The 24,684-nt window shown below is 41.4% G+C and overlaps 1 protein-coding gene across 23 annotated transcripts in view; it reads right to left on the bottom strand.

Annotated features, from left to right (window-relative positions):
- Positions 1-8,957, bottom strand: part of PUM1 (pumilio RNA binding family member 1) — a 134,083-nt gene extending 125,126 nt beyond the window's left edge. For 12 of the 23 annotated variants that reach the window (XM_035713254.2, XM_035713256.2, XM_035713262.2 and 9 more), the window contains exons 1-2: positions 8,805-8,956; positions 3,749-4,122 (exon numbers count right to left, since the gene is read on the bottom strand). In XM_035713254.2, coding sequence (XP_035569147.1) covers positions 3,749-4,122; positions 8,805-8,901 — 471 coding nt within the window. In that variant the 5' untranslated portion in view covers positions 8,902-8,956. Of the gene's footprint in view, positions 1-3,748; positions 4,123-8,731 lie in introns of those variants that run through there. The other 11 variants (XM_035713281.1, XM_035713282.1, XM_035713283.1 and 8 more) reach the window with 4 other exon arrangements.
- Between the last annotated feature and the right edge of the window lie 15,727 nt (positions 8,958-24,684).

Below are 24,684 nucleotides of genomic sequence, written 5' to 3'. Positions count from 1 at the left end.
CTTTAAAAAAAAAAAAAAAAAAAGGTAATGAAATAGGTCCACCAAACAGGAATAATAGCCCAGGGGTTATGGCAGATTGTGCTGGCAAATAGATCACTATATATTGAGTCATTCTGTCTTGATATAGATAAGTTTCCCACAATTACTACTTAGAATACACATGTAATAAAAACAAATCAGAAAAAAAAATGGACTTTTAGCATTACTGTTTCTGTGGAAAAAAGGCACTTGTAATTCTAGAAGAAAAGTCAACATTATTTATATTCCTCTCATTATCAAGTTTATCATCTCTAAAATTCAAGCAAAAATTATGGCAACTAATTCTCTGACCTCAGAATGTGCTACTTTGTTGCAATCATTTTGTTTGCTTTGGTTTAGTTTTTAAAGCAGGAACCATTGGGGGGAGAGGCAGAAACTTAAGAGAGCATGGGAACTGGAATCACAAAGACCTGATTTCAAAACCAGATTCTATCTGGTAACTAAGCTTCAGTTTCTCATCTCTCAAAAAGGATACTACCTCCCCCGTGGCACTTTTCTGAGACTTAAAGACAGGAAATACAGTCCGGTGTCTGAAATATAAATGTTTCTATCCCCATCAGTGGGGTTCCCACCTGACAAATTTTTTTTTTTTACTCCTCCAATCAATAACAGTGACTGAGGAGGGCAGTGATTCTCCACCTAAAGATAAGCCCCTCCACTCTTCAATTCTACTACACTCACCACTGCCTCACCTGTTTGCCCTTGTGTTTCTCTGCAGGACAGCTAAGCTCTAAGATCTACTGCTTTATCCGAGTACCAATCTGAAGAACTTATGATCCTCCCTCAAACAATCAACACAAAAATTACAGCCATCACCTGACAGTCTTTAAAAACACAAGTTTCTGCCCTGGAACAGATAAACACCAAAACCAGTAAATTATAATACATTATAATGACTGTAGTAGAGGTAATCTGTTTTTGGCTCACATCTGCAAACAGCAACTACCCTAAGTTTCTCTAACACTGTTCATTATATCATGTGTCTGGTCCAACAGAACTGTGTTGTGATGAGTGCCAATTCCCAGTTGGTTCACTGGTTTAGGCCCCCTGGGTATGGAACAGGTTTTGCCATTTAACAGTAATTTCAGTTTGCTAACTGACCCAGATAAAACTGCTCAACAAGTCAGATGTGGTTCCTTATGATAAGGCTCAGCATAAGACACAGCCCAGACTAATAAGCCTTCTATAAACACTTGTTGACTTACACAGCACAACCAGATTTTAGATCTTAGAGTGCTGCCAAAAACTGACCCAGAATTTGATCTTCCCACCTCACACAGGACAGGCAAGCACCCTGATTCTCCTTTAAGCTTTACCTAACAGCCTATCATTAGGCAAGCCAACACAAGATCTATGATAGAGATTTTTCAAACCAATGTTTATAACTTCTAAACAATGTTTACCCAAATAAGGCAAAGATTCCACTTTTGCCCCTACACAGATATCATCCAAACCAAACACCTCCTACTTTGCCCTCTACCTGCACAGCTGCCTACATCTCAAACTCAACATACATACTACCAAATTTAATTATCTTGTCCCCAAACCAGATACCCCTCTCTATTCCCTTTCCTCTATTCTTTATCCCAGGGACCTAAGATTTCTAATTCAACCATTAAACTCTGTATTTCTTAATCCCATAACTTCTTTTCCATTGCTCACACCAACCCTTACCACCCACTCCAATCTCTCACTGCCAACTCAATCTTCCCAAACACCAATGGATAAAAGCCATTCCATACATATACATTCAAAGATCCTGCGGCTTACTGAATAAATTTTAGCCTTGGCATTCAAGGCCCTTCTTTTTTTGACAATGTCCTTTTTCTCCAATTTTATTTTAAAGCCAAATGATTAAGCAGCCATGCATTCAACAGATTTCCTCTGAAGTTCTATTATACGCCAAATTGTAGGGAATGGGATATTGAGGTGAATAAAATCTGATTCCTATCCCCAAGACTCCAGGCAAATAGCAAAGAAATATAATGCCTTAAAGATAAAAAGCGCCCTAGAGCACCCAGGTGGTGGCTCTGTCAGTTAACCAGATTCCAGATTTCAGCTCAGGTCATGATCTCAGGGTTCAGATCAAGGCCTATGTCCAGCTCTGTGCTCAGCAGGGAGTCTGCTTGAGATTCTTTATTTCCCTCTCCCTCTGCCCCTCCCCCTGCTTGTGCTATAATAAACAAACATCTTTAAACAAACAACAACAACAACAAAGATTAAAAGTGCCCTAAGTGCAGGTATCCCTTAGGAGTACCTGTTTGGTGCAGTTGGTTGAGTGTAACTCTTGGTTTGGCTCAGGTCATGATCTTGGGATCCTGAGATCAAGCCACCCAGATCAGCCTCTACTCCCCACCCCAGCTCACTCTCTCGCTCTCTAAAATAAATTAATTAAAAAATAATAAAAGCCCCCTGTATGTCTTAACTTCTTAGTGCCCAATCACATACCTACACATAGTAAATGCTTATGAAGCAGCACTGATACTGAGGATTATTCCAATAAACCAAAGACATATAACCAATGTGCTCAATAAATCTCATGAACATAAAAGATAAATTCCATCTCTTTATCTCTACTATAATAAAGAACCACGGCGCACACACACACTGCCTTTTTTGGAAGGGTCAGAAAAAGCACAACGGAGAATTCAGGTTTGCAAAGTGTGCTCGTACCTGATTTATTTCTGAAGCAGAACAGAAGCACCAGAGACTTAGTGAAAGATGTCCGTTCTTTTTGCTAGTCAGTACTCATTGACAATATAAAATCAGCCCTCTGCAAATTCAACCTATACCCTATTTCAAAGAATAGCCTGATTAAAATATTCCAGTCCTTTTATCACTATCAGGAAGCTAGGAAACACAGTTCAGACAACACTCTCTTCTCAGTAAAATATATTTGTGATTCCAGCTATGGTGTGGGATTAGTAAAGTAAGCATGTTAAAACTAACCAAATGAAACAAGTGCTTAGAACAAGAGGACAAAGATGGTTGAAACCTAAAAGCCACAACCGCACCTCTCTGACACAAAACATCAAATATACCAGTTCCATTTCAAATAAACTTCACATGAGCAGCTAATTTGTTATCAACTTCCTACTACTTTTAACTATAACATCTTAAAAACAAAAGTCGCCCACACCCAACAGGAAAGGCTCTGAAAATATGGATGCAAACTATAAACAGCTCAAACAGTTCTTAAAAGAATATATGTAAAAGGAAAAAATGTATTCTTGGTTTAAAAAGTATATGCAGGGACGCCTGGGTGGCTCCACGGTTGTGATCTGGGCTGCGCCCAGGGCGTGATCCCAGGATCCAGGATGGAGTCCTACATCAGGCTCCTTGCAGGGAGCCTGCTTCTCCCTCAGCCTATGCCTATGCCTATGCCTCTGCCTCTGCCTCTCTCTCTCTCTCTCTCTCTCTCTCTCATGAATAAAGTCTTTAAACAAAAAAAAAAGTATGTGCGAAAACATAACACATGCACATCAAAACAATCTTGTCTTAAATGAATTGTTTACTATTTAGCACCAGAATGATAAATGACCCAGTAACAATATTACAACATTCATCCTTTAAAACAAATGACTCTTAAATTTGGACCAAATGAAATTAGCAATTTAAGCTTTTAAAGACATTCACTGGAAGCAGATATCCTAAGTGAACAGAGATTATAAAACAGTTTCAAAGCTGAAATAGTGAACTTTTTTTTTACCTGATGTTCTGCATGAATGTTATCCCCAGTAGGCCATCGATGTTTGCTATTATTATAGCCGCCTCCACCACTGCCTCCTCCCCCAAGCTGCTCACCATGCTGCCTCTGAAAGAAGTAGTCCACCATAGCGTCGTCTTGGGATCGTCCTGCAACTCCTATGGATCCTGGGACAGGGCTGGAGTGTGTCCCAGCTGCAAGAGCCTGATTTGCAGCTGGTTGTGGCTGCGCTTGCGACCCTGTTCCAGATGTCAAAACAACAGGCATGTTGGGATTAGCTGGTTCTTGAGGGTGATGTTTCAGGTGGGGGCTGAAAGAGTCCTGCCAAAGCACTGCTTTTCTCTTCAAGACACATGCAACGCTCATTCCACCAACACCTAAGGACAAAGAAGTTACAAATGTTTAAAATTTCCATTTTTTAAAACATAACTTGCTATATACCAAGACAAAAATGAGTCCCATGTCCTTTGCAATACCACATCTACAACCATTTTCTACGAAGCAGCTAAATGTTTTATAATATATACGTGACTTTCCAAACTGAAACCTCTATTTTAAAGTTGCTGAATATGAGCAGGTGTGGAAATAAGTATAGCTGGTTCGTGGCAGACAGTATGAAAGACACTGAGATCAGAATTCAATACAGTAGCTTCAGGAAAGCTTATTGCTACCAAACCTAACAATAGATACAGAATTGGACTTTAATCAGTGGCTCTTCTACTGGACTTTTTTATACTTTAAGCCAGTTTTGGCAGATACTTTTTTTTTTTTTTTGGCAGATACTTCTTAAATGAACAAAAGTTCTATAAAATATCACTTTTCAAGTGGAACAGACATAAGCCAATAAACCAAACAAAAATCCAAACCCCATATATAATTAGCAATGACTCAGACTATCTAAAACTTGAAAAGATCCTTTAAAATGTCCAACATATTCATAGGATGCTCCTTGAAGAAACAGTAAAGGCGGCCCCACCCCACCCCAACCAAGAACAGCAACAGAATGTTCTTAGCCTGAACCCTTCTGGATGCTGTTGATGGGGGAGCGGAGGTGGGTCAAAATTTTTACCAATAATTTACAATTGTAATCAAATCATTATTCTACTATAAACAGGATGAAATCAAATCAAACTCATTTTACTAATGTAGAAATCTCACTATTAAAAAAGATACCTCAATAATAACAATTGTGTGGCAAATATACTGCAGGACAATTTTATCAGACTTACTTTACAAATGAAAACACTAAGGTTGGGATCCCTGGGTGGCTCAGCGGTTTAGCACCTTCCCTCCACCCAGGGCGTGATCCTGGAGTCCCGGGATCAAGTCCCACATCAGGCTCCTTGCATGGAGCCTGGTTCTCCCTCTGCCTGTGTCTCTGCCTCTCTGTCTCTCTCTCTCTCTCTCTGTGTGTTTCTCATGAATAATTTTTTTTTAAATCTTAAAAAAAAAAAAAAAACACTAAGGTTATATGATGTGCCCACAGCCATCCAGCTAGTGAGTTGCAAAACCTAAATCTGTTTCAGGAGCGCCTGACTGGCTCAGTCTATGGAGCTTGTAACTCTTGATCTTGGGATCTTGGGATTGAGGGCTGGAGCCCCACAATGGGTGTGAGGATTACTTAGAAATAAAAAGTTTAAAAAATAACCAATCTTTTGCACCCAAGCTTAGTTCTATCAACCCCTTGCTACTCCCCAGTAAATCAACACAGATAATATTTCTCTCTTATTCTTTGGAACAAAGAATCTCCAAAATGTTACTATGAAACATGACTATTTAAATTTCTTAAAATCAAAAACTACATTTGTACATAAGATAGAACATTTGTCAGACTGTGGGTGCTTTAAAAATTGCTACAAAGAAATTAATCAGTTATCTGTTAGACAATACCTGTCAATAGTCACTGGAGTCTAATTTCAAGGCTATCAGTTTAATAGTCCACTACTACAAATGCCTTCTCTACCAAGGCCTACTGAAACATTTCAAAAACAGATTCACAAGATTTATGAGAAATCTATTATTTCTTTATAGAATTAAACCTCCTGGTAAAGAAGCATTTGCTTCTCACAATCCATGTTTTGAAGCCAGAAAAAGACACCATGGAATCTGTAATTTATTCAAAGCCTAATTTGGAAATGCCTAGTTTCAGTTAACAATTCCAATCCATCGGAATCTTACTAGAGTAGTGGGTAGTCTAGCTTTCTAGACTACAGTTTCTGCTTTTATGAATACAATCATGTTCAAGCTTAAGTACCAAAACCAGAAAGTCATAACAGTATTTACCACAGTTCTTTGCAAAGCGCCAACCGGCCTAACACCCTCTCATTTGATTTTCAAAAGAATTAATTGCCCTTTTTTTATGCAAGTATACCATAACATTGTATTAGTTTTCCTGTGCACAACATAATAAATGGATATTTGTATACACTTTAAATGATCACAATAAATCTAGTTACCATCCATCACCATACAAAGTCATTGCCCTTTTATCAACAGTAGCCAGTCCCATTTTCTTCCACAAGGGAGTATCAATGTAACAGTCTGTTACAAAGTGAGGAGTCCCAAAACCTAAGTTTTACCTCTAACCTAGCAACCTCTCTGAGCCTGTTTCCCCATCCAGAAAACAGAAGAAATCCTTTCTCTAGGACTCACAAGTTCTTTTAATCAAAATCAAATGATATGACAACTTTTTGGTAACTTTAAAGTCACCATGCTGAGACCCCAGGAATTCAGTTACACCAGTTAAGGCAATGAAGCTCCAACCCCTTAAGAGGATTCCTAAAATAGCAAATGCAATTTTTACTGAAATAAAAGACTTGCCACAATACTTATCTAACAAAGATCTTCCATACGAAAAAAAGTTTACCTCTGAAACGCGCAGAACACTACTACTTTCTAACAAGAGGTTGGGGAGGGGGGGAGGAGTTCCATAAAAAACTTCAAACAAAACAATTGGCTTTTGTAAAGCTATCTGTATGCCCTAAGACTTCCTGCTTTACCTAATGAGGCAAGGCAGTTTCTCAAACAAGAGAAAACCTGGCAGAAAGGACAGTTTGAAAGTGAGCAAATACCTAAGCAATTAACATGTGTCTTGGGTAGTTGTGTAATATCTTGGCAACTACAGCACAAAAATTAAGAAGTCAGTCACTTAAATATCAGAAAACATTTAAATTGTTGATGCATTTTATAGAACTCTCAAAGCACACTAAAAAGTTATGTGCAGCATCTGAAATGTGATTCTTTTTTTTTACAAATAGCACATAATAAAAAATACTTTAAGCAACTAGAACTCAAGGGCTGATTCTAGTTACTCTTACAAAGTTTTCAAACTGTTCACATCAAAGTTTTTTTTTTCTTGTAATATCACTAATAGATTTTATTCCAAGCAAAGGAACACATTTAATTTCCCCACCACTCTTTTTTTCTCTTCAACTAAAACGCTTAGTTTAAAAGGTGTTTATTTTTTTGCCACTCGGGGGGAAAAAAAAAAGTTCTCTGGTCATAAATGGACTTTAAAGCAGTTCATCTCAAACCCAAACTAAACTTCAAACCCAACTTCAAAAAGCTGCGGCCTTGGACGGAATGAATTCAATTACGGCTAAGGCGAAATACTAATTCAAAGTTCAAAATCCACTGGGTATTTCCCAAAGACCCGGATAAACAATCAACAGCCCCAAAAGAGCGTTTCTACAAAGTTAAAATTAGCAAGGAGTCCAAACGTTTGTTTACCCAAAAAAGAAAAAAAAAAAAAAAAGTGCTTTGGGGAGCCACATTATCTTGGCTTGTTTGGGTGAGTTTGCGTGGTGTTTTTTCAAAAAACAAACAAGCAAACAACAAAAAAAAAAACACTGAAGCCACGAGCCCATTGTTTCAGAAGTCACGGAGTTTTAAAACAGAACCTCCTCCCCCCACCCCAAAACAAAACAAAACAAAACAAAACAAAAACCCTTCCATAAACTCTCATTCTCAGTCCCAAGGAAGAGGAGGACGCGAATGGATTGGGTTATCGACAACTAGGAAGAGTGTTTTCCCAATGAGACAATGAAGAGCAACAATTCTTCAAGTTGGGGGGTGGGGGGGAGGAGGAAACCTTCCCCGATGCCGGTGTGTGTGTGTGTGTAAACGCGCCCGTGGGGGTGGGGGCCCCCAGGGAGGGGGTGCAAAAAGTTACCGGAGCCTCTTCCTCACTTGACGTGGGAGTGGTACTGACAAGCATCACGCCCGACGCCTGTTTACCACGACCGCCGAGTCGAGGGCTCCAACTCTCCCATACTCGCGTCCCTCTTCTCCCGCGACCCCGAGGGCGAGCCCGCACGGGGAGCCTCAGGGAGGGAGCGCCCCCCGAAAACAAAAGGCCACAAGCGCCCGGGAGGCAGCCAAGCGGCCTGAAACTTCCTGAAGGCCACTTCTCCACGTCCGAGGCTCGCAAAGTTCCCCCCCACGGCGGGTCTCGTCCTAGACCGAGGGCCAGGGCTGCTCCGCGAAGCGAGGCATTGTTCCTCCCGCTCCGGCGCCGCCGCGGAAGCCCCCGGGGTCCAGGCAGCCGGGGTGGCCCAGAATTACACTTGATGGCCACACGGGAGACTCGCGGCTTCGCGAACCCATCCAAAAAAAAAAAAAAAGAAAGAAAGAAAGAAAAAAAAAAGCAACCCGAACGGCAACCTCGATCTTCGTGGGCTCCAAACGGGGCTGAGCAGAAAGGTACAGGCGCGTCTGTGCCCCGGGCCCGGGCCTAAGGCCCCGGCATTTTCCTCGCTTCGACCCTGCTCCCCGCCCCCTCCCTCCTTTGATAACAATAGGGGCCTTGCTGCTGACTCCAAAACATGTACGAGGAACAGCGAGTGAGGAGCCTCAGCCAGGGCCCCGGGCGGCTTTTCCGGAGCCCTTCTCACCGCCACAATCGCCCTCAAACACCAATACAAAGGGACAATCTGCTCGCTGGGGGTCCGGAGCAGCGTTTGGGGCCGGCGAGGTGCGGATACTCACGGGCGGAGCGGTAGGATGAAGATGGATTTCAGCCCCCCGATCTTCTCTCTCCGGCGCTCTCGCTCCCCCTTACCTTTCACTCCGACAACATGGCGGCCCACTGGGGACGGGGCTGGCGCGGTGCATCCTGGGATAGGCGCTGGCCCCGGCTCCGGCGGTGGCAGCGGCATGTGCGGAGCAGGCAGGCGGCTCTGGAACAGGTTGCCTGGTTGCCATGCCAACCCGGGGCCTGTGTGAACTTGGGAAACTCGCAGGCAACACAACCGCTGCGCGCGCGAGTGCCCGCCCGCCAGGCGAGCGCGCGCGCCGTCGCGGGCAGGAGGCGGGCTCCGCGCCGGCCCGGGCGCGCCCGCGGGGCTCTCTGGGCGCCGGGCCACGCGCGGCGGGGAGCCGGGCTCCGGGGGGGGGGGAGGGGGGAGGGGCGGGGGGACCCGGGGCGCCCCGCCCGCCCCCGCCCGCCCCCGCGCGCTCCCCGCCTCCCCGCCTCCCCGCCGCGCTGCACCAGGCCGGCCTGCGGGGAGACGCGCTCGCTCACTCGCCGCCCCGGCGACACAGGTGCTGGCTCCTGGCCCCTCTGCTGCAACTTTCTGGCTCCGGGGCCTATTGAATCTCCCTGCCCTCGTCGCCCCGTTTGCAGAACGAAGAGGAAAATGGGAAGGGCTGCTCAGCGGGACTGCCGGGGGGATTAAGCGGAATGATGTGGCTTATTTATTCCGTTTAAAGATGCCCAGTGCTAAAAAATTAATAATAATAATAATAAATTTTTTAATGAAGATGCCCAGTGCTAAATACAGTGTCTGGGACCTGCAAACGGGACCAATGCATCATTTTACAGGGGCCCGAGCAACATGAAAGTGCGGGGCCCCTTGTTCAAAGTTGTTAAGGAGAGGATCCCTGGGTGGCTCAGCCGTTTAGCGCTGCCGTCAGCCCAAGGCGTGATCCTGGAGGCCCAGGATCGAGTCCCGCATCGGGCTCCCGGTGCATGGAGCCTGCTTCTCCCTCTGCCTGTGTCTCTGCCTCTCTCTCTCTCTATGTCTATCATAAATAAATAAAATATTAAAAAAAAAAAAAGAGGAATAGAAATTTGGCCATTTGGGGGATGCCTGGGTGGCTCAGCGTTTGGGCATCGGCCTTCGGCCCAGGGCGTGATCCTGGAGACCCGGATCGAGTCCCATGTTGAGCTCCCTGCATGCAGCCTGCTCTGCCTGTGTCTCTACCTCTCTCTGTGTGTCTCTCATGAATAAATGAATAAATAAATAAATTATTTTAAAAAATAAATAGTATTACATTTCTAAAAAAAAAAAAGAAAGAAAGAAATTTGGCCATTTGATGCAAGTGACTTTTCAAATCAGTAGTATTTGGCAAGATACTGTTATTCCATCTCAAACTAAGCCCAAGATGGGTTGAAAACTTAGGCAAACCACAATACTACAAAAGACCAGATATGGGGAATGGGGGATATGGGGATATCTTTATAATAATTGGAGGAGGGAAAAATGTTTATAATGAATGAAAATCAATTATTTTTAAAATTGAAAGATATTTAAACATCTATCAGGAAGAGCTGTCACCAACAAATACAACAGAGAAAGTAAGTTTTAAAATGTTGCAAAAATAAAATAAAATGTTGCAATATGCATGGTAGACAGAGGGTTGATCTTCATGATCAATTTTTTTTAAAAAAGTAATCCAAAATAAACACATAAAATCACTAGCCTATAAACACATAAAGATAACTAGCCTGGGGCTGAGGGGTATGGGTGTATTCCCATGGGGAGAGATAGCTAATAGGTACCGGTTTCTTTCCTGGGTGTTAAAGTTTTAAAGTTAGATTATAATGATGGTTGCGCAATTCTGAGAATACTGTGTACTAAAAACCACTGAACTATGTACTTTCAATGGGCGAAGTTTATGGTATATGAAACATAACTCAATGAAGCTGTAAAAAAATGGGAAAATAATACACACAACTTTGTAGTGTTTGCATCTATTAATACACTGGCAAAAATTAAAATCATTATTAACACCCTGATGTGGCAAGTTTTGTGAGAAAATCAGCACTCATATTATTTGAGTATATATTACTTTTATTTTTTTTAAAGAATGTTATTTTTATTTTAAAAGTAAAAAAAGTGAGATTTTCGTTTCTGAAAAAGAAGGCAAGACTTTAAAGTTAGAGGTCCTGAGCTATGACACTTCCTGGCTGTGTGGTCTTGGGCAAGTCCCTGAGTCTCAGCCCTCTCATCAACAAAATAAGATTGTCAATACTCTTCTCACAGGGTGGTTACAACAGTTTAATGAACTAACATATACAAAGTGCCTGACACAGAATCAACACTCTGTTTTATTGTAGCTGTTTTATTGTAGCTGTTTTATTGCAGTTGTAGCCTTGTATTCATTTCTGAATCCCCAGGGACCAACATAGTGCAGGGCATATGGTCATTGCTCACTAAATATTTGTTAAATGAATGAATTCAACAGCCATTTGTGGTGTCAACTCTCAAATTCAACAACCCTAAAAGGAATATGTTGTGTTCAGAGATCCAGCTCTTAAGCCAGACAAGAAATTACTTAATCTCTCTCAGTCTCCATTTTCTCCCATGAAACATGAGGTTAATATAACAGCACTAAATGAAATAAAGCAGATAAAGCATTTAGTCCTATGAGGCCAAGACACCTGTGTGCTGAGTAGCTATAATACAAAAGTATGTTAAAGGAGGAAACATAGTAGACATGACAAAACTACAAAGTTTCCAGAATCTTACCAGGCTCTACGCTCCATGATTTCATTCTAAGATCCAGGATTAATTCCTTAGTTTTAAGCTTTAGCTTTAATTACTCAGGTGTAAAGATTCTAGTATCAGTGTAGCCACTGCCATGTGGTACCATGCCACACCTAGCCCCTGCTCAGTCAAATGTTGCAATCTCAACAGAACACTAGCTACCCATCCCTGGTTTCCCTTAATCGCCCTCAGAGGACCTGAGGCCCCTGTCCAGCCCCAAAACAGCCCTAGTAGAGCATTACCTCCCAACAAACTCATGAGATAATGCTTACCTGTGTGCCATGTACTGTGCTAAGACTTTTTATTCATTATTTCATTTAAACCTCCCCAAATACCTATGACATGGACAACATAATTATTCCCATTTTAGGGATGCCTGGGTGGCTCACTGGTTGGGCTTCTGCCTTTGGCTTGGGTCGTGGTCCAGGGTCTTGGGATGGAGTCCCGCATCAGGCTTACCACAGGGAGCCTGCTTCTCCCTCTGCCTATGTCTCCGCCTCTCTCTGTGTGTCTCTCATGAATAAATAAAATCTTTAAAAAAAATTATTCCCATTTTTAAAATGAGAAAATTGAGACTCCAGGAGGTTAAGAAACCAGATCAGCATTTATCCAAACAAGTTACCTAGGGCTATTTGCTGAGTGTTGTCTGGTCAGCAGGATGCTGCAATCATCCCCAAAACTCAGGACTCTCCAAAACTCATCAGATTAAAACCATATATAATAGGTAATTTAACCAATCTCTGAAAGTTTTCAAACACCAAGTCTAATCAAGCTGGCCTAGGATAAAGATTAGGGTGGATTTGAGAAGGGTACTTTGGTCTAATCAGAAGAAACCTAATCCATTCCATTGTAACCTAATCAGAGAAAGACAGAGATCTCAAGACAGAAACATTTAGTGAAGGCCATTCAAGAAAGCCTTGGTTCTTGGCAAATTGAATTTAAATTAAAAAAAAAAAAAATTAGTCAAGTACACACACACACACACACACACACACACACACAAAGAAAGCCTTGGTTCAAGGATTTCAAACAGTTGCCTCTTCCTTCATATATGTGGTAGTGGTTCTCAAAGTATGGGCTGAGGCTCACTGGTGAGTCAGCCAACCTGGCCTTGCTGACAGCTGAGAACAAACTCCAGACTGCACAAATGTTTTTCAGTTCCACAGACCTTTATTCTGTCTTAGGGCCAAGTGCTATTGGCTAGTAAAGGTTGCTATAATATAATATTTGTAAACTGAACAGAAAGCATTCTCCAGTAGAGTTGGGATACTCGCTAATTTCTGATAACAAAATTTGTTAGCAGTGATGGCTTGAGTTGCTTTTTTAAACGGTTTTACACTTGTGTTTTTGTGTATTTGTGGAATCTCCCTTAGGTGGCACTTCCTCTTATTGTTCTGGGGCTTGGGTGATTGTTACAATGTTAACATTTCCATTGTCGTTTTGTTTCTTAGCAAATCTTGGTTATTGCAGCACTTTTTCCATAAGAAGGTAAGGGGAAGGGTTGGTTTGGGCTTCCAGCATCAGTGACTAGGTAATTCTGACCAACTCTCCTATGGAGGAAAACTAGCAAAATTGGAAAACTTGAAAAATCTCTTCTTGAAATCATTGGAAAGTTAAAACAAGTTAGTGAAGAATTACTGAGCCAGGAACTAGGAAGGGGGAAATTAAGGAATGTAGCCCCATATTTAGGACTACTTTTCCATGTGGGGCATTTCCTGAGCGGTAGCTAAGAGACTGAGTGGTGCTTTCAGCAGCCTTGGGGAGTTAGAGGGGCAGAGACTGGGGTCCAGAACCCACCGAGACAGAGAGACACACACACACACACACACACACACACACACACACTCACATACACAGGGTCTAGTGAATAATTCTCTTTGGATTGGGATCCCAACAGACTCTAAAGATTTATTATTTATTTATTTATTTATTTATTTATTTATTTATTTATAAGAGAGGACGTGCATGTTGGGAGGAGAGGGAGAGAGAGAATCTCAAGCAGATTCCCCACTGAGCACAGAGCCCCCTTGGGGGGGCTCCATCTCACAGCCCTGAGATCATGACCTGGGCCAAAAATCAAGAGCCCACCACTCAACCAACTGAGCCACCCAGGCACCCTGTTTTTTTTTAAGATTTATTTATTGGGGGGATGCCTGGGTGGTTCAGTGGTTAAGCATCTGCCTTCCGCTCAGGGTGTGATCCTGCGGTCCTTGGATCGTCCCACATCGGTCTCCCCGTGGCTCATTCGGTTAAGTGTCTGCCTTTGGCTCAGGTCATGATCTTGGGGTCCTGAGATCATGGTCCCTACTCTTTCTCCTTTCCCTCTGCCCCTTTCCCCGCTCCTTCTCTTGCTCACTCGTTCACTCTTCCACTCAAATAAAATATTTTTAAAAAAATAAAAATTAATATTTTGTTTATTTGAAAGAAAGAGTGTGTGTGTACAAGCCAGGGGGAAGGGTAGAGCAAAAGAGAAAAGTCAGACTCCCTGATGAACAGGGAGCCCAACATGGGGTTCAATCTCAGAACCCTAAGGTCATGACCTGGACTGAAGGCAGACACTTAACCAACTATGCCACCCAGGCACCCCTCACTTTTCTTTTAAAGTGGAATTCAGGGCAGCCCAGGTGGCTCAGCGGTTTAGCGCCACCTTCAGCCCAGGGCCTAATCCTGGAGACCCAGGAGTCCCATGTTGGGCTCCCTGCATGGAGCCTGCTTTTCCCTCTGCCTGTGTCTCTGCCTCTCTCTGTGTTTTTCTTGAATAAATAAATAAAATCTTTTAAAACAATAAAAAATAAAGTGGAATCCACTTTAGGGGTTCCTGAATGGCTCAGTCAGTTAAGCTTTGCCTCTTGGTTTTAAATTAGGTCATGATCTCACAGTCATGAGACTGAGCCCCAAGTCAGGCTCCACACTCAACATGGAGCTGCTTGGAACTCTCTCTTCCTTCCCCTTGCAACCTCTAAAATAAATAAATAAATCTTTAGAAAAAAATCAAAGCAAAAGCAGATAGAACAGACAAGCTCTCACAGAGATCAAAACTCAGCCTCAGGTGCTTTCTATAAAAAATTACACATGTATTCTATTCAATCCACAAACAAAAATTGTCACACATACTGGAAGACAAGATAGCATGAACAAAAATCACCAGTAACAATGGACCCAAAAGAACTCCAGTTATTGTGGTCATCAAATTATTTAGTATGTTCCGGAAACAAACAGATTGGTCATTTTAGCAGAAAAACAGAAAATAGGGCAGCCCGGGTGGCTCAGCAGTTTAGTGCCACCTTCAGCCCAGAGCCTGATCCTGGAGTCCTGGGATCGAGTCCCGCATCAGGCTCCCCACATGGAGCCTGCTTCTCCCTCTGCCTGTGTCTCTGCCTCTCTCTCCCTCTCTCTCTCTCTCTCTCTCTCTCATGAATAAATAAATAAATTTTTTAAAGCAGAAAATATATGAACATCCAAGTGGAAATTTTGTAACTAAAAAATATAATAGAGAAATTAATAACCCAACAGCAAATTACACACTGCTAAAGAAAGAAGCAGTCAGTTTAGAGGTGGGAAGCAATATACAGATGAGACATAAAGAGGCAAAAAAAGCAGAAAAGAGAAAAAGTAGAAGAGTTACAGAGGTAAGAGACACTGGGTAGTTCAGTTGTTTAAGGATCCAACTCCTGATTTCCACTCAGGTCACAATTTCAGGGCCATGAGATCAAGCCCTGTGTCAGGCTCCCACTGCTTGAGAGTCCCTCACCCTCTGCCCCTCCCCCTGTTTGTGCTGCTCTCTAAAATAAATAAATAAAATCTTTAGAAAAAAAATTACAGAGTTAATAGTGAGACACTCTCATGTACAGATAATTGGAAAAGCAGAAGAACAGGAAGCAAAGAGGGGCAGAAGAAATACTTGACATGAAAAGAAAATTTACCAAAATTTATGAAAAACTAAAGGTGCAGATTCAAGAAACACTATGGGGATCCCTGGGTGGCGCAGCAGTTTGGCGTCTGCCTTTGGCCCAGGGGCGATCCTGGAGACCCAGGATCGAATCCCACATCAGGCTCCCGGTGCATGGAGCCTGCTTCTCCCTCTGCCTATGTCTCTGCCTCTCTCTCTCTCTCTCTCTCTCTGGGACTATCATAAATAAATAAAAATAAAAATAAAAGAAACACTATGAATTGTAAACAAGAAACCTGAGGAAAATTAAGGCTGATGTGGAGGTGATAGTTGAGGGGGCGGTGACTGTCCTTTCACCCACCTTCAAGACACCTGAGGTCGAATTCGGGCAGTGCCAAAACCTCAGTGAAAACAAAACTGAAGCAAAATCAACATGCAAGAAATGGAGGAAGTATAGCCTTAGCAAAAGAAAGAAGGGGAGGAAGAAAGAGGAAAGAAAAAAGATAGCAACAAAGCAAAAATATTATTACAAAGTTGGGTTTTTTTTAAGATGTTTTAAAAATCGGGGATCCCAGGGTGGCTCAGCGGTTTAGTGCCGCCTTCAGCCCAGGGGGTGATCCTGGAGTCCTGGGATCGAGTCCCGCATCGGACTCCTTGCATGGAGCCTGCTTCTCCCTCTGCCTGCGACTCTGCCTCTCTCTCTCTCTCTCATTCTGTGTCTCTCATGAATAAATAAGTAAAATCTTTTTTTAAAGAAAAAAAAGATTTTTAAAAAATCTTTTAAGTAATCTCTACACCCAATGAGGGGCTCAAACTCACAATCCTGAGATCAAGAGTTGCACACTGTACTAAGCTAGCCAGTGCCCCAGAATTATAAAGCTTATTAATTCCAGAACTAAAATTTTAGACAATATGACCACAAATAATCTCACAGAGGAATCCAATGGCACATGAAAAGGATACAAGTACATACAAACTTGGGGCACCTGGGTGGCTCAGTCGGTTAAGCATCTGCTTTCAGCTCAGGTCATAAGTCCAGGGTCCCCTCTCCCTCTATCTACTTATTCCTTTCCCTCTTGCTGCTGCTCCCCCTGCTTGTGCTCACTCTCTTGCTTTCTCTCTCTCTGTCAAATAAATAAATATAATCTTAAAAAAAAAAGTGTGGACTTGTTAGGGGAAGATACAGGTATGGATAGATTTTAGGAATTGATAGGAACTAAGTAAACATGAGTATGGGTTTTAGGATAAAGGCAATTACCAAAAAATAAAAATAACATTTACAACACTAAAACCAACAGAAGAAAACTTCGCCTTGAAAAGTGAGGGGAAAAGAAAAAGAAAAAGAAAAGAAGAGAAAAGAAAAGGGGCACCTGACTGACGCAGTTCATTGAGCACACAACTCTTGATCTCAGGTTAGTGAGTTGGAGCACCACACTGGGTGCAGGGATTACTTTAAAAGAAAAGAGTAATTCCAACAAATATAAAAAGGTTAAACTTGCCAATAAAAGACAAGAACTCTATGATATGGGTGAAATTATAAGAGACACACTTAAATATAAATGCCAGCTAAATATGAACCAAAATGGCAAAGAAGTATGTTACATATTGGTAAAAACATCAATAGATCATGAATTATAAATATCACAGACCTTTGTAAACCAACATCATAGACTCCAAATACAGTGGTATAACTGATAGAACAACAGGAAGAATCGATAAATCAATCATTAAAATGAGAGATTTGGGGCAGCCCAGGTGGCTTGGCGGTTTAGTGCCGCCTTTGGCCCAGGGCCTGATCCTGGAGACCCAGGACAGAGTGCCATGTCAGGCTTCCTGCATGGAGCCTGCTTTTCCCTCAGCCTGTGTCTCTGCCGCTCTCTCTCCCTCTCCATGTCTCTCATTAATAAATAAATAAAATCTTAAAAAATAAATAAATAAAATGAGAGATTTTAACATAACATCTTTCAAAACACAAACAAAAAGTAAGTAAAAATATAAAAAACCTGAACAACACAATTAATAAGCTCAACTTACTGTTTATGTGTAAAATTCTATTCCCAGCCAACAGAAAATCATAGACATTTTAAGCATTCATAGTACATGTTCAAAAATAGAACATGCATAATACTATAAAGGAAGTTGCAACAAATTCCAAAAAAATCAATATCATACAGACCATGTTCTCTAGCTATAAGTTGTAAATTTGGAAACCTTTTTTTTTTTTTATTATTGAAAACTACACATCCTGTATACTTGGAAACTAAACTGCATGGTTAAGTAACCATTGCACTCCCAATGCATAAAGGAAATCACTTAGAAATGAATCATAAGGAAAACACTACACGTCAAAATTTGTGAAACTGAGCAAAAAAACAGTATTTGGAGGAAGTATATACTTTTTTTTATAATTTTTTTAAATTTTTTTTATTTATGATAGTCACAGAGAGAGAGAGAGAGGCAGAGACATAGGCAGAGGGAGAAGCAGGCTCCATGCACCGGGAGCCCAATGTGGGACTCAATCCCGGGTCTCCAGGATCGCGCCCTGGGCCAAAGGCAGGCACCAAACCGCTGCGCCACCCAGGGATCCCCGGAAGTATATACTTTTAAATAAACTTTATTTACAAGATATTTTTTGGAAATAGAATTGCTCTAAACAAACAGGCCAACCACTCCAATTTAAGAAATTAGAAAAAGTTATAGGACAAACCCACAGGAAAAAGAAGGGAGAGCTATGTGGATCCTATGAGAGAAAACTAAGGATATACTAACACAAAAATCCAACTGCGAAAGAATTGTTGGCTCTTACACTCTGTGGAGATGCCCATGGTCAATTGTATGATTTTTCAGGACTTTTAAAAACGTAATGGAAGATAACTAGACAAAACTGTCTATTCATGGGCAAATATGTAGATAAATACAATTAGCCAATGGACACAAGCAGTAACTCTGCTTGTGACATGGAAGGTATAGTTGTCTAGAATGCATTACAATATTGTGAGGAAATAATAAAAACTGAAAAATTACCCAAGTACTTGACTTTTATTTTTTTAAGATTTATTTATTGGAGAGAGAGAGCGAGTACATAAGCGGGAGGGGCAGAAGAGAGGAGAGGAGAGAATCCTGAGCAGACTCTGTGCCCAGCGTGGAACCTGCCACCAGGCTAGATTCCACAACCTCAAGATCGCAACCTGAGACAAAACCAAGAGTTGGATGCTCAACCAACTGGGCCACCCAGGCACCCCATTACTTGACTTTTTAAATGAATGTAATAATGTATGGGAATACCAATGTTTAGAAATGCTTTGATCATGGCGTAGGTAAAGTGTGTGCGGCTCTTGACCTTGGAGTCATGAGTTGGAAACCCACAGTGGGTGTAAAGATTACTTAAAAAAAATAAATAAAATTTAAAAAGAAATAAGTGTGGGGATCCCTGGGTGACTCAGTGGTTTAGCACCTGCCTTTGGCCCGGGGCTGATCCTGGAGTCCCGGTATCGAGTCCCACATCCGGCTCCTACATGGAGCCTACCTTTCCCTCTGCCTGTGTCTCTGCCTCTCTCTCCCTTTGTGTCTCTCATGAATAGATAAATAAAATCTTAAAAAAAGAAAGGAAGAAAGAAAAAGAAAGAAAGAAAGAAAGAAAGAAAGAAAGAAAGAAAGAAAGAAAGAAAGAAAGAAAGAAAGAAAGAAAGAAAGAAGTGCTTTGGGCATCTATTTGCTAATACGTAGGCTTTTATTTTTTTTTTAAAGATTTTATTTATTTATTCATGAGAGACACACAGAGAGAGAGAGAGGGAGGCAGAGACACAGGCAGAGGGAGAAGCAGGCTCCATGCTGGGAGCCTGACATGGGACTCGATCCCCGGTCTCCAGGATCACACCCTGGGCTGAAGGCGGCGCTAAACCGCTGAGCCACCTGGGCTGCCCAGGCTTTTATTTTTTATTATTTTTAAAATCAGTATCTTTTTTTAAAGATTTTATTTATTTTTATTAATGAGAGAGAGAGAGAGAGAGGCAGAGACACTAGGCAGAGGGAGAAGCAGGCTTCATGCAGGGAGGCCAACGTGGGACTCGATCCTGGGTATCCAGGATCAGGCTCTGGGCTGAAGGCAGCGTTAAACCACTGAGCCACCCGGGCTGCCCTATGTAGGCTTTTAAGATCTGTTCAGATGATAAAAAAAAAAAAAAAGTGGGTTACTTCTCCATGTGATCATACCTCTTCTTCTTCTTCTCTCTCTCTCTCTTTTTTTTTTTTTTTTTTTTTTTTTTAAGTACTCTCCACTCCCGATGTGGAGCTAGAACTCACAGCCCTCAAATTAAAAGTCATATGCTCTAGGGACTGAGCCAGCCAGGCGCCCCTGATCACACATGTGATGACACATTTCTGAAACATTTAACTTTGTCAACACTCTCACACTGCTTTCTTGTGGTCATCAATTTGGAAGGATATAACTGGTATCACCACCAACATGTGGCTACCATTCTCCCAGTATCTGATTAGTATTCATTGTGGTCATGGCAGGAATAAAGTTGCTACCATGGAAGTAAACGGAACTTTCAAATCTTTAATTTGACCTAGCATGCAGCATCATTTTACCTGGCACATTCCTGACTATATCCTATAGATAGCTCTTGGGAAAACCTCACTTTGCATACCAAACTATATCTGGAATGTGAGTATATGTATCACTTTTTTAAGGAATAAAATAATCTACATGTACCGTAATAAAATTGAACATGTCTGGAAGTTAAAAATTCATCATGGGGCAGCCTGTGTGGCTCAGCAGTTTAGCGCCGCCTTCGGCCCAGGGCCTGATCCCAGGGACCCAGGATCAAGTCCCACGTCGGGCTCCCTGCATGGAGCTGTTTCTCCCTCTGTCTGTGTCTCTGCCTCTCTCTCACCCTCTCTGTGTCTCTCATGAATAAATAAATAAATAAATCTTAAAAAAAAAATAAAATAAATAAAAATTTGTCATGGACCAAAACTTTCCATAATTATGATACATGATTAGCCAAATTTGAGGCTAAAATTCAATCCGTCATGGCTGAGATAAATCAATTCCACAGTCCATTTGTCTGATGTATTTCAATTAACACTTTACTTCTGGATTGTTTGAACAAAAAAGGTAAATAACTATTTTTTTGCATTTATTTGTAAATTTTAGTTGTATTATTTAACTGGCAAGATTAAAGAGATGTTTGAAAATATATTTAAATAAAACACAATCTAACTTCCACTTCTATTTTATTTTATTGGAATGTTTAAATAACTTAAGTGGAAAGTGAAAAGATTCCTCTTGCAGCTATGTTGTCAAAACATTTAAAGAGATTTCCCTATTTAGGATGAAATGATGTAATGTCTGGGATCTGTTTCAAAATAATCTGGAGTGGGGGAAATAAAAGAGTATAAATGAAACAAGATGATACTGGAACTAATAATTGTTGAAACTGAACAATGAGTATATGAGAGTTTCATTATAATATAAGAAGAATAAAGGATCAAGGACAGATAAGATTTTTTAAATCTATAATATAATCTTTAAATCTATAATAAGGGCAGCCTGGGTGGCTCAGGGGTTTAGCACCTGCCTTCGGTCCAGGGCGTGATCCTGGGGTCCCGGGATCGAGTCCCATGTCAGGCTTCCTGCATGGAGCTGGCTTCTCCCTCTGCCTGGGTCTCTGCCTCTCTCTCTCTGTGTGTCTCTCATGAATAAATAAATTAAAATCTTACACCAAAAAAAATCTATAATAAGTTATTTTTATATAATAAGTTTAAAAATAAAATCTAGGCGTACCCACGTGGCTCAGTTGGTTAAGCGTCTGCCTCCAGCTCAGGCCGTGATCTCAGGGTCCTGGGATCCAGCCCTGTATCGTGCTCCCTGTTCAGTGGGGAGCCTATTTCTCTCTCTCTCTCTCTCTCTCTCAACTCTCTCTCTTCCTGCTGCTCCCCCTGCTTATGCTCTCTCTCTCTCTCTTTCAAATAAATAAATAAAATATTTAAAAAATAAAATAAAATTTAGTCTTGGCCATTCTTGGTCTATTCTTACATATACATTTCAGAATCAGCTTATCAATCCAATACTGATTTTGAATAAAAATCTATTGAATCGGGTGTGTGGGTGGCTCAGTCGGTTGAACATCTGCCTTCGGCTCAGATCATAATCCCAGGGTCCTGGGATGGAGTCCTGTATTGCGCCCCTGCCTCAGTGGGGAGCCTGCATCTCCCTTTCCCCTTGCTCCTCCTCACTGCTCATACTCTCTCTTTCAGTCAATAAGTAAATAAAATCTTTTTTAAATCTATTAAATCTGTACATCAACCTTCAGAGAATTGTCTTTTCCTGCCATAAAGGCTTCCTACTGTTTTTTTTTTTTTAAGATTTGATTTATTCATTAATGAGAAACACAGAGAGAGAGGCAGAGAGAGAAGCAAGCCCCATGCAGGAAGCCCAATGTGGGACCTGATCCCGGGACCCAGGGATCACGGCCTGGGCCAAAGAGCGCAACCGCTGAGCCACTCAGGGATTCCTTCTTCCTACTGTTAATAGGGAATAGTTCTCACTTTCTTAGGTTTTCATTTTATTTTTTTAAGACTTTTAAAAGATTGTATTTATTTATTTGACAGAGAGAGAGCACAAGCTGGCAGAGCAGCAGGCAGAGAGAGAGAAGCAGACTCCCTCTTGAGCAGGGAGCCCATGAGGGCTGGTCCCTAGAACCCTGGGATCATGACCTGAGCCAAAGGCAGACATTTAACTGACTGAGCCACTCAGGAGCCCCTGTTTTCATTTTTTTAAATACAGTTTTATAACTTTCTTTTTTTTTAAGATTTTATTTATTTACTCATGAGAGACACAGAGAGAGAAGCAGAGACACAGGCAGAGGCAGAGGGAGAAGCAGGCTCCATGTAGGGAGCCTGATGTGGGACTTGATCCCGGGTCTCCAGGATCGTGCCCTGGGCTGAAGGCAGACACTTAACCTATGACACTTACCCAGGCATCCCTCAGCATAATATTTTTGATGTTCATCTATGTTATAACATGTGGCAATAGTTTGTTCCTTTTTATGGCTGAGTAGTATTCCATTATATGCACAGATCACATTTTGTATATCCATTTGCCAGTTGATGGACATCTGGATTGTTTTTAGTTTGGGGCTTTAACAAATAATGCTGCAATGAACATTCATATACAAGTCCTTGTGTGAATATATATTTTCTCTTAGGTGGATCCCTAGGTGAGGAATTACTGGATCACATAGTATATGTATATTTAACTTGTTAACTGTTTTCCAAAGTGGCTGTACAGATTTTATTTATTTATTTGACAGAGAGAGAGAGCACAAGCAGAGGGGGCAGCAGGCAGAGGGAGAAACAGACCCCAGACTCCCTGCTAATCAGGGAACCTGACGCAAGGCTCAATTCCCAGGACCTCGGGATCATGACCTGAGCTGGAGGCAGATACTTAACTGACTGAGCCACCCAGGCGGCCCAAAGGAATGCTTTTAAAGTTTCCAAACTCTAACAATTATTGTAAGTTTTTTTGTAGGTCTCTTTGGGTTACCATTCTATCTATTGGATTTTGTCAAATAATTTCTTGTATTCATTGCAATGTTTATATGATTTTTTTTCCTCCTTAATCTCCTATTATAGTGAGTAACAGCTAGAAATATTCTAATTTAGAGACATATTATTCCTGGGATAATCCCAAACTGGCCATGGTATATTGTTTTTTTTATTTCATTATCACTAATATTTTGTTTAGGATCTTTGCACCTATATTCACAAATGAAATGAGTCTATAATATCATTTCCCTGTTCTTCCTTTAGCTGGATTTGGCATCGAAGTTATACGAGCTTCATGGAATTGGCAGGAGAGGGATATGCTCTCTTTTTCCATGCTATGGAACTGTTTGTATAAGTTTAGAATGATCTGTGCCTTGAAAACTGACAGAATTTGGCTATAAAACCATCAGGGCCTTGTGCTTTCTTTGTTAAAGTTGTTTACTGCCTCAATGTTTAAAAACTTTTTATTATGAAGTAATTATAGTCTCATAAGAAGTTCCAAATTGTATTGGAATGTCCACTGTAGGATTCACCCAATTTTCCCCAAAGGTACTATCCTGCATAACTAAAGTACAATATCAAAACCAAAAATTGGCCTTGGTACAGCCCATACAACTTATGCAGCATTCAACAGTTTTGCATGTGGATGTGTGTATGCACACTTTTATGCAGTATTATTGCACATGTATATTTGTGTAACCACCACCATATCAAGATATAGAATTGTTCTATCATCACAAGGACCCCTCGTACTACCCCTTTGTAGTTGTAACCATCCCTTCCCCCATTACTAATTCTTATCAACCACAAATCTGCTCTTCATCTCTATAATCTTTCTATTTCAAGAATGTTATAGGGGTGCCTGTCTGGCTCAATTGATGAAGCAAGGGACTCTTGATCTCGGCATTATGGATTTGAGCAGAGGGAGAAGCAGGCTCCTCGCAGGGAGCCAGACATGGGACTATATCCCAGACTCCAGGATCACATCCTGAGCTGAAGGCAGATGCTCAACTGCTGAGCCACCCAGACGTTCCTATAGCATTGAAGTTTACAAAAAAAAAAAAAAGTTTTCTTTGTAGATATCTGCATGTTCTTTCTAAATTCTTAAATACATTAGGGTTTTTGTTGCCACTATGATATAGTTTTTTTTTCTTTTTTTTTTTTTAAATAGGGGCACTGGGAGCACCTGGGTGGCTCAGCAATTTGGTGCCTGCCTTTGGACCAGAACGTGATCCTGGAGTCCCAGGATCGAGTCCCATGTCGAGCTCCTTGCATGGAGCCTGCTTCTCCCTCTGCCTATGTCTCTGCCTCTCTCTGTGTCTCTCATGAATAAATAAATAAAATCTTTAAATAAATAAATAAAATAGGGGCACAGGGTTGGCTCAGTTGGTTAAGCATTGGACTCTTGATTTCAATTCAGGTTATGATTTCAGGGTTGTGAGACCAAGCTCCAAGTCAGGTTCCACATTCAGTAGGGAGTCTGCTTGATTGTCTCTCTCCCTCTCCTTCTCCCCTTCCCTCCCCTCTTGAGTGCTCACACATGTATGTGCATGCACTCTCTCTCTCTCTCAAAAAAAAAAAAAAGAAAGAAAAGAAAATCTTTATTTTTTAAAAGTTTTTATTTATTTATTTGAAAGAGAGAGAGTGAGAGCAGACACAGGTGGGGGGCAGAGGCAGAGAGAGAGGGAGAAACAGACTCCCCAGAACCCTGGGATCATGACCTGGGC

The sequence above is a fragment of the Canis lupus genome, chromosome 2 (genome assembly GCF_003254725.2).
Source record: "Canis lupus dingo isolate Sandy chromosome 2, ASM325472v2, whole genome shotgun sequence".
Classification (NCBI taxonomy): Eukaryota; Metazoa; Chordata; class Mammalia; order Carnivora; family Canidae; genus Canis; species Canis lupus.
Note: the sequence above shows the minus strand (reverse complement) of the source record. Positions and strands in the feature narration are given on the sequence as shown.